General features: G+C 37.0%; 1 protein-coding gene across 5 annotated transcripts in view; it reads left to right on the top strand.

Annotated features, from left to right (window-relative positions):
- Window positions 1-18,578, top strand: part of ELMO1 (engulfment and cell motility 1) — a 521,159-nt gene that overhangs the window by 168,266 nt on the left and 334,315 nt on the right. For all 5 annotated transcript variants that reach the window (XM_054692471.1, XM_037510310.2, XM_054692473.1 and 2 more), the window contains exons 6-7: window positions 5,177-5,346; window positions 14,239-14,274. In XM_054692471.1, coding sequence (XP_054548446.1) covers window positions 5,177-5,346; window positions 14,239-14,274 — 206 coding nt within the window. The remainder of the gene's footprint in view (window positions 1-5,176; window positions 5,347-14,238; window positions 14,275-18,578) is intronic.

The following is an 18,578-nucleotide window of genomic DNA, read 5'->3' as shown; positions in this document are numbered from 1 at the left end:
ATCTTGCAGAATCATAGAAAATTTGGAAGTGAAACTTATTACAAAGAAATTTATGCAGACTATTATAATTCATACTTAGGTCATATCTTGATTTGTTTCCATTGGTCATTTTTATGACATGGAATACATGGAACTATGTACATAAGTAGACAGATATTTATTTATTCATTTAGTCATTTTTGGTAACTCCTGTTAACTGCCAGGCACTGCTCTAGGTGCTGGGAATAAAAGGGTGAGCAAGTGTGACAAATTTCTTCTTTTGCTGGAGTTTATATTCTATCATACAAACATACCTATATACTTATAGTCCTGTCTCACAAATAAAGTAAAATATATTTGCATCTTGGCCTTTCTCCTAATATTCCATCATGAGGATGTGCCCATGCTATCTTATACTCTTTAAAAATGTTTCATTTTTATTTTTTTTATTTTTATTTATTTTTATTTATTTATTTTTAATTTGATCTTTTTTTTTTCTTTTTAGATTTATTTATTTATTTATACAAGCACTGGGTACAGTCAGAAGCATGGGAGGGTGAGAGAATTCACCAGAGCCAGAGCGGGGAGCAGAGCAGGCAGAAGGACTGAAGTACACTGCTGAGGGGAGCAGCGGGTGGCAGGAGAGGTCTGCACGTCATGTGGGACCCTCCTCCAGTGGCCGGGGAGCAGCCGGGGATCGAACCGGCGCCACAGAGGCTGCGGGCTGCTTCGCAACCCAGCGCTCAACCGCTGCGCCACTGGGGAGGCCCAAAAATGTTTCATTTTTAATTCCATATAATTTTTCATCCTATGATTATATCATGATATTTAACCATGGTCTTATTGTTGAACATTGTGGTTGCTTCCAGTGTATGAATATATTTTTTCCAGATGTACCAAGTATCTGCCTCCTTTCAGGGGAGCACAACACCGTTTAGGCTTCCCCCACCTCTCCTGATCCTAAACAACTTGGGCTGCCGGCTCAGTCTGCTTCTCTATCCTCAACTGTCCACCTTCTTCCTTGCTAACCAGTCACACACAGGCTAGTCCCCCCTCTGTCCCTCCAGACATGCTAGATTTGTCCTCCTTTGCACAGACCATTCCTGTTGCCCAAAATATCTGCCAATGTGGTTTGTCATATCTCTGCATAAATGCCGTTTCCTTAGGCTCTTGTCCCTGAAAACCGCTCTGTCTTTTAAAGTCACTTTCACTATCACATTCCCCCAATTTTAGGTTTTGTTCTAAAACTCGTCGCTATTTAATTTCTCATTGTTGATTTGTTTTACTGTCTGTACCCTACCCTGAAGATGTACATCTCAGGGGGGTGTGAATCTTGCTGTCTTCTTTGTTGCTGATCTTAAGATGCAGAATGGTGCCTGGCTCACAGAACACGTTCCAGAAGCACTTTTTTGAATCAGTGAGTGAGGATTCTGTCTTTGATTTTGAAGGGGTGTAGCTTGGAAGTGGATAACTGTAACGACTTGTTTGAATAGACCAACAAAAATTATTCACAGAGTAATCTTCTGCAATAACTGTTGTCAAAAGTTTTTCTAACAGAAGTCTAGTATTTTAATAATAAAACTTGTATTCTTACTTTTTTTGAATAATAAATGTTTCATCATTTCCACATTATTTAGAACTTAGAAAAGGTGAGAAGAATACATATCTCTACTTGTTCCCTTTTCAACTAGAAACATATTGGGTTAAAAATGTACCAGAAGTTTGACATTCTAGATTGGGGCTCACATCAGGGAATAGTGTCCATGAAGCCTTTTTACCTGTAGACTGTGTGGTGAAGGTTCCTGCCACCTGAGAACTACTCTGTGGCTAAAGGAAACGTCAGCGCAATCTCATTACATTTTCTCAGGGTAGTATAGGGAAATGAGGCCAGGAGAGGGACAGAGTTGTTCACAGTGGCTCAGAGCTAACCAGAGACAGAGCTGGAAGTAACCCTCCATTTTCACTCCTAGTTCAGGGAGTTTTTCACCATACCTCAACCCCCAGCTTGCCATGACCCTCCCATCTCCATGAATGCTGTGTCTCCTCCAATGGTTTACTTAGATCGAGAAGCCAAGAGGAAAACTCACCCAACAACAAGTACCTTGGGATCTTACATTTTTAAGAAAGGTTGGTTCCTTAGATAATGGGAAGGAGTAATGTCAGCCTTGAAGGGCAAGAACACTGTTTGCAAACTGGGCACATGGTTCTCAGGCACTGGGTTGAGTGCAGGAAAGGTGTGGATTGTTCCAGAGTAAATACTTGGGCCACTGCATTTGTGCATTGAATGTTGCAGTTTGCTTTTATTTGGAGGAGCATTTACTACTATCACTGGAGTGACTTTTTGGCTGAGACCCCAGCAAGTCAGAAATTGCTTGGATTTCTGATGTGTGACTGCCTGAGTAAAATATTTTTCATTTCCACAGCAACAGCCCATGAGCGGTGAGATTTGGGACTCTTTATTCTTGATGGCTTGCTTCGGATGCTCATGCTTTTGAGATCCCTATTTTTGTCTCTTTGAACTTATTTCATTGAAAATTAATTAATTTATTCACTTTATATAGGTAGCATTTCAAACACATACAAAAATGAAAAGAATGGTATAATACATCTTACTTATCTAGATACTAAAATTATTGACCTTTAAAAATTTTCTTAGTAAATGTTCCTATTGAAAAGTGTACACGTCTATAAGGGCAAGTGGATTTTCTTTTTGGTGCAATAAGCCAGGAGCAACTTGCTCCCTAGCTGGAAAAGACAAGTGGTAACTAGAAGACAGAATCAGAGCCTGTGTGTCCAGTGGGGCTGGGCTACAAACTCTGCTCTCACTGGAACGTGCACCATCCTTTGTGTTTTAGAGTCGTGTGGGCAATGTGTGATCTGGGGCCAGGAGTATTAGCAGCATCTAGGGGCTTGTAAAACATACAATTTAAGGGGGCCTATCAGGCCTACAGAAGCAGAAATGCTGGGACAGACCTAGAGATCTGTTTTAAGAGTTGTCTAGATGATTCTCATGAATGCACAATTTGAGACACATTGTTTAAATGTCTTCAGAGTTCGACTGCCCAGGTTCTATCTTAACTCCAGCACCGACAAGCTGTGTGACCATGGGCAAGTGACTTAACTTCTCTGCATTTCAGTTTTCTTTGTAAAAGGAAGACAATAAAAGCAGATACCTGATAGAACTATTGTGCAGTTTCGATGAATTTCTTCTTCTTTAAAAAAAGATTTATTTATTTATGCATACAAGAACTGGGGCACAGACTAGAGAGGTATGGGAGTGTGAGAGTATTCACCAGAGACAGAGTGGGGAACAAAACAGGCAGACTGACTGAAATACACTGCTGAGGGGAGCAGTGGGCGAGTCAGGAGAGGTCTGCTGCGCCATGTGGGTTAGCCCCCGGCCGGGGATGGAATTCGCTCTGCAGTGGCTGTGGATAGCTTCCTAGGTTACATCTTAACCCCTTTCGCCACCAGGGAGGCCCTGAATTTCTTCTTGAAGGTAATTAGAATAGTGGCTCATAAAACTTAGGTGAATATTAGCTGTGTTTATTACTAGTATTAACAGTACCAAACACTGATTGTTATCATTAATAATGAAAATGAGATAATTTTGAGCACTTATTATCATAATCTATATAGTAAGTACAGATTTCCTGCTTGGAGAAAAATATATTTTTCAAGGAATTCAAAGAGATTCACTTAGGTTAATATTGGATGTTAGTGTTAATGCTGTATATTTACTTGTAAATTTTAGATAATGGTATGCCTTTTAATTATTTTAAAATGTAAAGCCATTGTCTCACTCAACTCTCCATTCTCTCTTTTTTGAAAATGGGTTTTCTGGGTTAGAATGACTTGCCAAATATCTAAGGATTAGTGAATGAGTAGGGAGGGTTCTTCTCATTCATCTCCTTATTTTCTAATTTCTGTCAATTTTGGGTTATAATTAAATGGAAGAGCATGGTATGTATTTGACCAAATGATGGGACCATGGATTTCAGCCTTAACTTGGTCCCTGAAGAATTGCATCCCTTCCTCATTGAATTTCCTTCTCTCCCCTTGGCTCTTCAGGTGACAGTGAAGGTGGAGATGGGTAGCAGGGTATTTGGCTGTGGAATTTGTAGGGCTGGGGTCCTTTAGTTCTCAGTGAAGCAGGATCCCCTTTACCTTGCAATTTTAAACCTATTGTAATTCACATAGTGTTCCCCAGATAGTTCTAATCGGATTCTGCTCAAGGCAGATGTTTCATTGTCTGGGGGTCAAATATTCAGGTTCCCCTTCTCCTGAGATACAATGTAGTTTCAGGGATATAGCAAGTACCTAGGAAGAAGTATATGAAGTTAATAGGAGCATTAGCCATTACAGTTTTGAGTTAAGTAATATCTACAACAGAGATCTAGTTTTTTTATTAAGCAAAAAGCACAAACAGAAGTATTTAATGTTTTATCCTTCTTACTGTTTTTCCCAACTGAAAAGTAGCTATGTAAGCCTTTCCTGGGTAAATGACAACTACAAACTACAGGATCCAATATATTTCCATTTCTCCCTGTCCTACATGTAGAAGTCAAGTACAAATGCCTTAAAAAGGGAGAAATCTAATTCCAGGCAAAGCTGCAAATTTAGTTTCCTAATTATTTTGCTTTAAATTTATGTAGTAAGTAGTCAATGCATGTGAAACTGTTGTTGAGAAAGAGAAATTAGTAAGCATCATTGAATTGTACTGAAGATTTTCAGTAACCCTGAAAGATTATTTGGGTGGCTAATGTAGCTTTTAACACTGCGTGTAGGCAGCTATTAGTCAGAGTATTGATTGCACAGGGGAGCATGCTGTATAAATGTATGTAATTGCTTAACTAAGCAAATAGCTTTTTATCACCTACAGAAAATAATTTTACTTAATAGGTAAATATTCTCACCATGTTTCCCTCCTAGTCGCCATATCCTGTGCAGTTTCTGGGACTTGACTGTCTTGTGCTCTTGTTTTTTCAAGAGATGGGAATGTGGACTCTGTTAAGAGAAGACCACTGATTCTCATCATGAAATTAAAAGACTATCCTGAGGTGCAACCCATACTTACATGTAGTGTGCATATAGTCTGCTTTTGTCCTTTGTGCCTTCATTTCTCAAGGAAAAGTTAAATTTTGTCTGTTGTGGTTTGCTTTGTGAACACTTTTACCTTTGATTTTGCCCTGCCAAGGCTCAAAACGCCCAGCAGCTACATGAGCGGATCCAGTCCGCAAGTATGGATGCCAAGCTGGAGGCCCTGAAGGACTTGGCCAGCCTCTCCCGCGATGTCACCTTTGCCCAGGAGTTTATAAATTTGGATGGCATCTTCCTCCTCACCCAGATGGTGGAAAGCGGCACCGAGTAAGCATCTTTTTTCCTGATTTTCTGTCTTATTCTCTTCAGAATTCTGGAAATTCGTTATGTTTCTTATATTTGCAATTTCTAGTTTTAAAGAACAGGAGGTGTGATCCTGTGACTTTGAACTACATACAGTGTTTTCAATTGGTATTACCTCAATAACAATAACAACAACAGCAACAACAACAATAATAAAGAGATCAGACATTGGTTAATCAGGAAAAAATGACTATCGAGATAATGCTTGACGAGGGGTTTGTAAATTAAGTGTCTTTATGTTTTGTACCTACTCACCAGACTGTATCTGAAACAAGGTGTAGAATTTTATAAAATAGTGAAATTTCAGATTTATGAGAGATTAGGTCATTATATATAAGAGTCTTTCCAATTGCTAAATTATAATTATGCCAAATATAAATCCCTCACATTCCTTGCCTAATCCCAACAAAATTTCCCTTCGACTCTATTAAAAAGAATTGGAATATAGGGCCTCCCTGGTGGCGCAAGGGGTTAAGTTGCAGCACTATGAAGCTATCCGCAGCCACCGCAGCACTACTGACTTGGATCCCACTGTCCAGGGTGCTCATCCACATGGTGCAGCAGACCTGCCCGCTGCTCAGCAGTGTATTTCAATCAGTTGCCTGTTCTGTTCCCCACTCAGTCTCTGATGAATCCTCTTATCTCCCAGGCACTTCTGGCCTATACCCCAGCTCTTGTATGCATAAATAAATAAATCTTTAAAAAAAATTAGAATACATAGTCATGTTTCAAAGTTTTACATTAAAACAATAGTGTCCCTGGATTAAAAAAATATTAATAATTGAATGGTGAAATACATGTACTTAATTATTTAAAATTAAATATAATAAACATTTAATAAGTACCTACTACATATAAAAAAGTGGGTGTTGGGAAAATTTTAAAAGGTGTTATTAGCCTTACTTTCTAAAAATTTATGGAGGTAGAATTCAATTGAGGTATAATTCCTCCTGAGCTCTGGGAAATTAGAGGTTGGACCAGTTACTTCTGAAAACCTTACAGAGGCCGTAATAGTCAAGGGAGTGGAGTTCCTTTATGAATGAGGCTGGGACTTCTCAAGGAAAGCTTTGATTCTCTGGCATGATTCAAGACTGTAAGGAGCCAGATGCGTCTAGCACTTACATGCCAGGCGAGTGTCCATAACAAGCTTCCACTTCCATGGTGTCAGGTACTATTGGCAGAGACTATCAGAGATCTAAGTCAAAATATGTGAAATTGCAAAATAAGTAACTTGTAGACTAATATGGTAAATTAATAGTATGCACACCCAGGATAATACTTCTCAGAAAAGAGTTAATATCATTGGGAACTGGAGGCTTAAGCCATGGGTGACTTAAATCTCTGCCCCATACCTGGTGATTCAAAGAATGAGCAGATGACTGTACATGCAGGAGCCCACTCCTGCAGCAGCCCACTCCCTTCCTTCCTTCCTTTCTCCCTTCCGATCACCTCCTACACTTGGCATTATTTAGCCTCTGCAATTGGCATTAGTGAGAGATTCATCCCCCCCCCCCCTTCAGAGAGAGGATGTTTTATAATAGCAGGAGTATCTCCCATACAAGAATGTTCTGTGGTGTTTGGAGTTGGGGATTTTACCTCACAATTTGAAAAAAAAAAAAATTGTAGGATTGAACAGGGAAAGAACATCAAAAATCCAAAAGCACTTTAAAGAAGATTTGGGTGAGCTGAGAAGAGAAAAAAGGCAATTGTTGGTATTTATTTATTTATTTAAGATTTATTTATTTATTCATACAAGCACTGGGTACAGTTAGAAGCGCGGGAGGGTGAGAGAATTCACCAGAACCAGAGCAGGGAGCAGAACAGGCAGACGGATGAAGTACACTGCTGAGGGGAGCAGCAGGCTGCCGGAGAGGTCTGCGCGCCATGTGGGACCCTCGTCCTGTGGCCGGGGGTCGAACCGGCGCTGCAGGGGCTGCGGGCAGCTCCGCAACCCAGCGCTCAACTGCTGTGCCACCGGGGAGGCCCGGTATTTATTTTTTGAATGATAAGTTTTTGGCATTCACAGCTTTGAGAAGAGCAGGAAACCTCAAATTCTGTGTTATCAGAATCCAAAGTTGTTGCTATAAAGTGGAGTTGGAGCTTAAAACAGCCAGAGAAAAGTCAAGTAAGCTTAGGACTCCCAAGAGACTCACCCAAGGAAAAGGACAAAAGGTTCTGTCCATGTGGAAGTACCAGGCTGAAATCTAGTGTGGAGTGTCTCAGATGGAGGATGGGGACAGGCCTCAATTGGAGCTCCATGTTGCACATGTGCAATGTGAGAAATGTCATTACTGAATGAACTTTACGTGAGCCACAGTAATTGAGTTCCCTTTTAAAAAAAAAAGCCATTCACAGATCACAGTCATTAATATTTTAATTACTTATATGTAAGCCTTCCCAATTTGTTACATACAGCCAGCTTTCAGACAGATAAGCAGAACCCAAGGACACATCTTGGGTGAGCTCCAATTTGCATCTGGCTCTTCCCCTTTTGCTTCAGGCTGTGTCACTGGAAAGGAATGATGTCTTTCTGAATGCCCATCAGTGCCTTCCTCACCACTTCACATTGAAGATGGAAGAGGGAAAGACATCTCTTTTCCTCTGCTGGGTCCTGCAACACACACTAGGAAGTTATTCTTTTGATCCACAGCTATTTTCAGATCTTTCGCTCAGATTAAAAAGAAAAGAGATAGCTATCTTTCTCATAAGAAAACCTGGTTTCTCAATTAAACTTAGAGCAAGACTTTAATTAATTAACAGGAAACCTTTAGAATAGGAAGTGCAAAAATTAAGTAGATCCTGCAATTTGGAAGGCATTTCGTCATGACTCCTGGACAGACTTCCAGATGGGAAAGACAGAGGTTTCCTAAGTAAGACCTATGGAAATTTTTAGGAAACAGTGAAGAAATGTAGGTGGAATTTTCTTCTTACTTTCTGCTATAATGAGATTCAAAGATTACTTGCATACTTGTCATTACCCAAGGCTGAGCTTTTGAAGGTTTCTCTCCAGCTGCTACCAGGAGGGGCTGTGGGGTACAATTACCACAAAGGAGCAGAAGTGTCACTTGGCAGAGCTCAGCATTTAAAACCTGAATTTTAGTTTTTCCATCCTTGTGGAATTTTGAAATTCCATTCTTAGTTTCAATTTGACACATAAATGTAGAAGTAAATAAATTTATAGAAACAAGTTTTGCTCCAGTCTGAGCAAGGAAGCAGTGGAAGGAACATTAAGGAAAAGACAGTGTTTTAAAGAAAGCTGGGTATTAGAAGATTTTTTAGAAATAATTTATTTCATGTTTTTTTGAAAGAAAAAATATACCTACACCTCTAAATCCAGTGTAGTGAGTTATATTGCATTTCTTTGGCTTTTAATAAAACATTGTGTTCTTTGTCTATGCTTCTGTGCACACATACAACTGCACAGTTCACCCTGTGTCCTTTCACTTTTAGACAGTCAGAAGAACAGGGTGGGGGGATATATTTCCAAGCATGAAAGGGCAGGATCCTTAGTTTCCTTCCCACTTGGCTACATGACAGGAAAATTATGCTGTTGGAAGATGAGTAAGCTGTACCACCACCCTGCCCAGAAAAGTCGAGAGTGAAAGAAGTAAAATTTATGAATTTAAAGGAACTCTGACAACTTTTTGAAATTAGCTTTCTTTCGTTAATAAAATAATCATATATATTGTTTAAGAAGGAATATGTAAATTAGCAAAAAGAAGAGAATAAGAATTATTTGTAATCCACTTCCCCAGAGACAAGTATCTTTAACATCGTAGTATGCATTCTTTTATTTATTCTTTTCAATACATATATATGCACAGGTATTGCACACATAGAATTGTAATAGCATGCTCTTTTTTGTCTGATTTTTGTACCTAACTGTATTTCCATGTAATTATTTTTGTTGTCAGGATTATTTCCTTTATAAACCTTTAGTGAGATGCAACTGACTCGCAATATAATACATAATTGGAAGCATGTGCACAATCTAGTTAACCCTATAGTTGGACATTATATCATTTTCAAAAGTTTTTCTTGATTGTGAACATTGTCTAATTAGCTTTCTTTTAGTAAAATCTTTGTGAATATTTGCTATAATTATCAAATTATTTTGTTGAAATAAAACTAATTCAGAGAATACACTCATATTAAAGTTGTTTTAAAATAAGAACATGGCTTGTTGAAATGTCCTGGTTTATGCTTTGCCCTTCATGTTGGAGTGTGTCCATTTCTATCCAATAAACTGGTTAATATGGGCTGGCATTCTTTAGAATTCTAGCTTTCCTAAGAAAAAGAGCAGTGAGGTATTTGAGGAGTTCTCCTTATTCTGGGGAATTTACAAGTAATATTTATATCCTTTGAAGTCATTCCTCTAAAATTTGGCCATGTTCATATAGTGGAAAAAGTTCCATAGTTGTTATAGTTGTTAAGGTATGTATAAACCCTTAAGTAATTCTTAAAAGCAGACCAAATTTGTGTAAATTATTAATTCTTTTTCTACTCAGTTGACATATGACGTAGATGAGGATGTTTGCGTTTATGTATAGTTAAGTGTGCGTATGAAAATTGTTGTCATTGTTCATTAACACAAGAACAATTTCTTATTAAACTTTTGCCATTTCAGTCCTTTTCTCCTGACTTGATCCAGAGCTTAGGAGTTGGGGACACTAAGAGATAAACTGAGTTAAACTATTGATTTATAGCTAATCCATCCTTATGGATTCATTTAGCAAAGTGTATATTGTGCTGACTATTCCTGATACAGGGGTAGGCACACATGGGGGATGTGTGTGGGGAAAATGCAGAGCTTTATGGCAGTTTGGGACTACCTGTGACTTTTCATGAAATTTTATCTTCACACACAAAAAAAATGAATTTGTTTTGAAGAAGTAACTTTGTCAACTTCCAAGGACATGGAATGTTAGCTCTAACTCATGGACTTGCTTCTGAGGCTGTGGTATCTCTTATAAGTTTGCCTGTTCTGGAAGGTCTAGGCCAGGCCACATTATTCAGGACTCATTGTCAACAGTTAAGGCCAGGTCATATTGTGAATGTCCTGTACTTCACCTCAGACAGAGGCCTCTGACAGAGCCACTGGGAGGAGCAAGCTGCTGCCCACAACTAAGCCAAAAATGCTCTGTGTGGTCTGTGCTGACAGGGCCCAAGCCCTGAAGGCTCCCTGATTGATCTTCCCAGCTCCCTGGGCCTGCTTTCCTGGAGCCTGCACTTGGCTGAGCTTAAGGAGTTCCAACTGGAATAGCCCTTCCCAGGCCTGCCAGAAATTTGCATCACAAGCACCAAAGGGGCCAAACTTCTGGGGCTTTGTAGGGTTGTATGGCAGAAAATTCCTTAAATTGGATCTTCCTCCTCCTTATCCCTCTTTGCTTTGTCTCAAAGCCTTTGTCCTTCCCTCTGGTAATGGAAATGAGAAGGGGTCACAGCCTGTGAAAAGACTGTCTTCTGCCAAGGAAAAGAATGCCATGACTTGGAGGAGGTGGGAGCCCTCTGTCCAATCTGAAACACCAGCTTTCCCAGAGTTATGTGTTGTGGTGGTCATGTTTCTTTAAAATGAGGGATGTACACACACAAAACATACATACATACATGCATACATAAAATGGAGAGAGACAGGGAAGAAGGGATGAGGGAGGGTGAGAAAAAGGGGAGAGGGATGAAAGAGAGAGAGGCTAGGAGTTCACCTCAGTTAAGAAAACATATCACAATAATCCTTCACCTTCTGGTTAAGCTTAATCTGAAGCCAACATGAGGAAGATGAGAAGTAAAAGACACTGTGATTCAGCCCTAAATAAGCTTTGAACTCTTGTTAGGGAGAACTTCCCGTGCTAGTGTCTGCTGCAGGAGGTGGAACATATGAAAACCTAAGGGTGCTCAGATCCCAGGCCAGAAAACTATTTTGAAAAATTGTACTGTCTGCTTTACACATACACCATACCCATACCCACCCACCCACCCAATATCACATATTATAATATTGATTTTGCAACATTTCTGCTAAAACTGGCACAAAAACACAAAGATAAACTGAGGCACATTAAAATTTTGAGTTTATTTGAGAAAAAAATCAGTTTGAATTGCTGCGTGCTAAACTGGTTAGGAATGCTCTGCTGACAGGAACAGAGGCAGGACTTGTAAAAAAGAGGCAGAAGTTGAGCAAAGAAATTATTTCATTGGCTACAGCTAAAAGCTTAGTTGGTTGTTCATGATTGGATGTCCTTAAGTTTTGATTGAATAACTTTGTGGTATTTATGGGTTTAGTTTTGTTTCTTACATAGACTACTAAGGCATTTAAGCCACCTCAGTCTGATGGTCTCCTTGTTTAATGTAACAACTCCAAACTTAATAGAAATGTCACAAGATCAAGTTTCACCAGTTGTCCCAGTTGTATCCTTTACTGCAAAGATCTAATTCAAGATAGCACATTGCACCCAGTTGTCCTGTCTTTCTCTAGTCACTTTCAATCTGGTACTATGCTTTAGTTTAATTCCTTTCCTTTCATGACTTTTTGTGGCTATCGGTCTGCCACTATGTAGAATATCCTCCAATTTGGGTTTGTTGAAAGGTAATTCATTAAAGGTAATCTTCAAGGAAATAAAAAAGTATGGCTCTCATACATATAAAAATGATATAAAATGATATAAAAATGAACATATGTTAAAAGAATTCATTTTCCTCATGTAATCTGAGGGAACCAGGCAGATATTACAACCATTTTGATGGAAAAGTCAAAGGACACAAATTTATATGGAGCAAAGGAATGAGAGATGAATTGCAAATGGAGACAAAACTGGTTTTCTGCCTGCAGGAAGGAAATCAGTCAAATTACTATCAGATAATAAAATATACACATTCCCCATTTATCTACAACTAAAAGGCAATGGTTGGAATCTAATAACCCAGGAGACTATGGTATATACCCTGTGTAGTTTTCATCTAAAGACAACATTCTTTATACTCTTATCAAATATTTTTTCATTATAGACCATATGATAGCTCCTTGGCTGGAATGTCACAGATGCTTGTTTTTGTTTTTTTCATTTTATTGATGGCACATGATGTCTCTTTGTCTTATTGCTGCTATGTTAACTTTTACCAGTTGACTGAAATAACAGCTTCCAGTTAACTCTATTGTAATGCCTGTCTCCATCTTTATAATTAATTAATTAATAATTTTGAAATAGTACTATGGAAAATGGTACAATTCAGTTTTGTGTGTTTTTCCCAAGATTTTCTTCAGTACCAGCACACCACTTTTTAATGGACTTAATTCATTTTTCTTTTATTCAGTGGGCTATAATCTATCACTATGATTATTTTTTTAGATATTCACTTTGTGCAAGATTTGGCTGTAGAAATTCCATCAAGCTGTTTTCTGTGTCTTTTACCTCTGCACCACTATTCTATGAGTATTTCTTTACTTTCTGGCTCAATGGGTGTTCAAGACTTATCTAGATCTTTACTTGCCTCAGCTCTGGCAGGAACCATTTCTTCAAGGAGCCCCAATTTCTTTTACTAACGGATAAGTGTTTGACTCTTCCATGAGGGTCTCACCTCTGATCAGTTCTGCCTCTGCACAACCACCTACTTCTTTGACTTGTCAGTGGTTTTGTGATGAAGAAATGTTTTTGTGTTTTTTTTTTTTTTTTTTTTTTTTGATAAAGGGCAGCTAAAGGAAGGGGAGGGAAAGGGGACATAGAAGATCTTTATATAAATATTTTTCAGCCCCAGATTTACAAAAAACTAGATCTGATCTTCTCATGATCAGTTAGGCTACTGAAGTGGATATAACTTAAGTGGTCAAAAATGTGAAACATCTTCTAAAGAGGCAAATCATTTTTCAACTATTTATAGAGTACCAACTCTGCATGCACCTGCCATTATAGTCATTAGTCACAGTGCAGAGCCTGCCTTCAGGGAGCTGGAAGGACAGTGAGATGGCCTCAGTCAGACTTAGTAGGTGCACATGTGGGCAGCGTGCTCTGTTTGGTCAAAGAGAGGAAGTCAGAGGTCAGGGAGATTTCCCAGGTGAGCCTCAGTTTTGATTTCATAACTTTGGGGCATATGCAAACTTAGATTTTAGTTTGCTTCCGTAAGTAATGAAGGCTTTAAAATTATCTCAGGTTAGTTTAAGATAGCACTTAACTAGTTCGATAAGTAGGAGAAGGGGATTCAATACAGAAGGAAGTACATAATCCCAGAGGGATGTGGCTGACATGAGGAATGGAAATGGTTTGATGAGATCAGAATCATTTGTTTTCTTATCTTCTTGAACACAGCTTTTAAGATGCATAATTGTCCTTTTTGGTAGACAGATTTGTTTGCATGCAACCATCCCAGAGTTCTCTCTGTTGTCAGGGACTATTTCAATGTCTCATGATGTCTTTCTTTTCTCTCAAAAAAAAAAAATAGACTTTATTGGCATTTTACCAAAGAAAAATAATCAACTATTTCTTATTATTGAGTATATGCTTAAGAATAATTGATCTAGTACTTTGGGCTCCGACTTTTTCATCAAAAATACACCCATTCTTTTTGGTAGGGATTTTTTTCTTTATAGGTCATATACCCATTCTGATCTAAATGAAGTGTTTTTGTTGCCTTTGCATTTAAGTAAATATAATTCATTTGTTACTTGTCTTTTGATTATTTCTTATCATTAGAGAACACCAATCACCAATTTATTGCTCTAAATAATGTTTTGAAATGAATAGTTTCTTTTTTTCATGGCAGTTAAATCTGCCCATATCTAATTTTGAGCTTTCTTTGAACTATTCGTTTTGTTAAAATCATTGTCTTCAGACATGCTCTTCACATGGTTGTTTTTAAATTTTGCAGTCGATACCAGAAGTTGCAGAAGATCATGAAGCCTTGGTAAGAATTTATAATCAGTTGATACAGATGATGTAATACTTCCTTCTTTTCTGCATAATTGAACCCTACACTCTGATTTTATAACTGTGCTTCTAGATATTTTGAGTGATTTTTTTAAAAATTTGTGTTCGATGTTCTTATAAACAGTTTCTTAAAACAACTTATTTCCCCTTTATCTTTACTTTGTAGTAGAAAGGGCATTTTATGTTTGTAACCACAAAATGATCACATCAGGATTGCTACCCTTCTCCTAGAGCAAGGCTAGGCATAATTTTATATATTACTTTAAACAAAAACTTTCTTTTTTGTGGCTTGTGTGATGTTCTAAGTCAAAGTCTTTTATTTTCTTTAATGACTCAAGAAGAAAAATATCTGCCATAACAAATATTTAGGGTAGAACCATGGAATGGAAATTATGTAGTTTGAATCTGAGAAAGTGCTCAATCACCTATCAAGTGAATGATGTGGTAATTGTGTTTAGAGATCTCAGATGTCTTTCTTAGAGTTTTCCCTCTTTGGTGCCATTCTTACCCAGTTAACTTGGTTAGTGCAAATAGAGTTTAACAACTTCTCTACAAAAGTTATTCTGTACAACTTTCCCTTTGCAAAGTTGTTTAAGCAGATAACTTTATCTTGAGAAGGAAGACTGAGTAACATCTATGTGTACCTTATTTTTAAGCCCTCAGAGAAAACCTTCAGTGTATGGCACTTGTCTGAAATCACTTCTCCTCATCTACCTGGTATTTCCACATAGAGAAAGCATGGATTGCAGAAACTCTACAGTTACTGAATTCTAATGCAGCAGAAAGCAATATTTAGTTTTTAGAGTAAAACTTCTTAAGTCTTATTTTTATATAATTTAGTACATTACCAATTAATGGCCATAGACTCCATCTGTTGTGAGAGTTTATTCTGTTCTGGGCCTTGTCTCAGTATTTACATTCATTCTCTCTAATTCATATTTATTCTACCTTGCAAGATCCATGAAATCAGCATCATTTCCTTGATGCAGAAGTTTTAGTCAGATGGTGGTTCTGGGATTCAAAACTATTTTTTATTTTCTATCAACCTCATATAACAGGCTAGTGTAGAAGAAGAACTTAAGTCTCTGAAGACTAATCCCTTCTTAAAATTTGTCAGACGGTAGTTTTAGTCTTCTGGCATTTGCGTATGCTAGAAGTTTGACTGCTTATGGGACATTGTTTGTTCAGGAGCTTCCTGTAGGGTTGGCAGAGACTTTGTCATATCTACTTCTGTTTCCGCTTTCCATTTTACCTTTTATAGAGGCAATCAGATTTACCTCCTAGTCTGTAGATTTTCTTACCCAATCCTGTTCCCTATCTCTTTATCTTTCACAAGCACAACCCTACCCCTCTCTCCTTAATAAAACTCATATTTTCTTAACTCCATGTCTGCATTAGCTTCTCAGGGGGTTTAACTGATGCATTGAACCTAACTCATGATGAAATGGAAAATATGAATAACCATATCTATTAAAGGAATTGAATTCATTATCAAAAGCCTTCACACATTTAAAATTGGTTATGCTAGTGGGTTCTGTCATATATACACAGAAGAAAAACCAAATTTACACATATGCTTTCAGAAAATAGAAAAGGGAGCACAGTTACCAATCATTACATGAGGCCAATAGCACTCTGATACCAAAACCTGACAAAGACAATTTAGGAAATAAAAACTCTAGACCAGCTCCCTTAATGAACAGAGGTACAAAAATTATCAGCAACATATTAACAAATAAAATGTAATTAATATATAAAAAGAATGATACAGTATAAACTTCTAGTTATAAACTAAGTTATAGGGATATAATGTGAAGCACGGTGACTAGTTAATAATGCTCTATTGCATGTTTGAAAGTTGTTAAGAGAGTAGACTTAAAATATCTCATAAAAGAAAAATTTGGTAACTATATATGGTGATAAAAGTTAATTAGTTTATGTTGAAAGATTGAACTCCCCCCCAATTTTGGGAAAAAGGCAAATAAAGTTTGCTTTTTATACTTCTGTTCAACATTGTACTGGAGTTTTTAGCCATAAGAATAAACCAAGAAAAAAATAAAAGATAATTATCAGAAAAGAAGAGGTAAAAGCAACTGTAGTCATAGAAGATGTCTGATTATCTATGCAGAAAATTCTAAGGAATCCACAAAGAAACTGCTAGATAATTTAATTTAGCAAGGTTTCAGGGTACAATTTATCTTTATGTAAAAAAAGTATATTTATCTTTATGTAAAAAAAGTATATTTTCATATAGTAACAGCAAGCAAGTTAGTTATTAAGGCATTGTAATATTGTTATAAGGTAATAGATCAGTGAAACAGAGTAAAAAGTCCAGAATTGACCTACATTTTCAATCAAGGAGCCTAAAAGTGTTTGCTGATACAGATATGCTATGATTCAGAAGGCTAAGGGAATGTCTGAAGGGTGATTTAGAACCATACATTTTAATGTAAATAAATTTTACCACAAAGAAAACAGAATGCATGGAAAAACTCAAAGGACTGAGTAAAACAATATTCATTAACTTTGTAGATAAGAATATATATAGTATGTTTTATTGACAGCCTTAAAAGTGGAATTTATTTGCATCTTTTCTCCTCTTCTTTATTGGGGATGGTGCTCTAAGGAGCAAGTGCTCTAAGGAGCACTTTCAGTAGCAGTGTTCCTTGATGAAATTAGCACCATAGATTTAAATGCTCTAAGATGGGTTGAATTTTGTTGGAGTGAAGATGGTCTCTACTGAGCTTATGAGAAACATTTATTTGAATCATTCCAGCACACATGGTGTGTTGGCTGTGACAGTGTCTTGCGACCAGCATGTAAAGTTTGCAGTTAGTTTAATTTGTGGCAGTCAGTACTGCAAAATCTTTAGCTTAGCACTTTATAAAAAACAAATAAACCAAACAAATAAAAATGTTTCTGCATGTGCCATGTGGTTGCTTTATATCTGTAGATCTTATTGCTTTGATCTTCTGCAGTCAGCATTGACTTCAATGGAAAGTCTTATTCCTTCTTTTGAGCTGATTCATGTTTCTAGGAGTAGAAGTAAATATCTTTGCCTGACTTTGATAAGACCTTTGATAGTCACCTCATTTGAAATAAGGTGATTGAGTTGCTTAATTTGAAATTCAAGAAGAAAATATAGTAAATGTTACAAATTTTGTTTTAAGAATAATTTTTAAATGAATTAGAGAATAATTATAAGAATAATTTTAAACGAATTTTAAAATGAATTCATTTAAAATTAATATTTTTTAAATTATTTATAAATATAATAAATGTAATAACTATTATAAGTAAATATAATGAAATGTAATAAACTTTTAGCAGGGCTATCCTTTCCTTGAATTAAGAATTTAAAGTGCGGTTTTGAAAAAGTTCTTTCTCCCACATAGAAACTGAGTATGCCAGAGGGCAATCACCCATAACAAATTATGTATATTATACATACATTATACACATATGTACGTATTATATAATTATATATGTATGTTTATTATATATTTTATAATATATAAAACAATATTTAGACACAGTATTTAATGACATATATACATTATAATATAATATACATGATTTATATAATATGTGCATAATATTTTTATATCAATATCATTGTTGAATTGATTGTGTGATCAATACATAGATAAAAATGTTGTTAGGTGAGCCAAAAGAGTGATTCTTCCTTTGGTCACATTGGGGTGTGATAGGAAAAGCTTCTCTCTCACTTATCAATTATTTACACTGATGGATAACTGTAAAGCACAGAAATCTGCAGTCTCAGAATTTGCTTCAACTCCTTAACAAAGGGGAGATTGAAATCCTGACCCCAAAAGTAGCTTGGAGATTGGAAACCAAATTGTTCTCCTACTCTCCAGCTTTCTTCCCAGGTCCTTGAAGCTTTTTCTGGGAATCTGTAGGCAGACTTTTGGAACATTTGAAAAAGAGGGATGATCCCCATATATTTACTAAGGCCATTTGACTCTGGGCCCACTGAGCTGACAGCAGAGTCATTTTACCTTTAGATAATTAGAGAGCATAAATATAATTTATCTTCTGCTTTTAAAAGAACTAATGAAGACAAAGATCATCTCTGTCCTCAGCCTCAGGTAACTTCAGGGACTGTGAAGAAGAGTTTGATTCTACTAGTGTGTACTGTCTTTTGTCACTGCCTGTTCTTGCTTTTTCTGTTAGGAGATGGCATTTGAGGCAGTATTATTCACTGTATGGAGGCATGAATGCCATCTTCCAATATCACATATATGTGACTCTCAGCCACTG

This window comes from Talpa occidentalis, unplaced genomic scaffold (assembly GCF_014898055.3).
Source record: "Talpa occidentalis isolate TD23 unplaced genomic scaffold, MPIMG_talOcc4v2.1, whole genome shotgun sequence".
NCBI classification, from domain to species: domain Eukaryota; kingdom Metazoa; phylum Chordata; class Mammalia; order Eulipotyphla; family Talpidae; genus Talpa; species Talpa occidentalis.
Note: the sequence above shows the minus strand (reverse complement) of the source record. Positions and strands in the feature narration are given on the sequence as shown.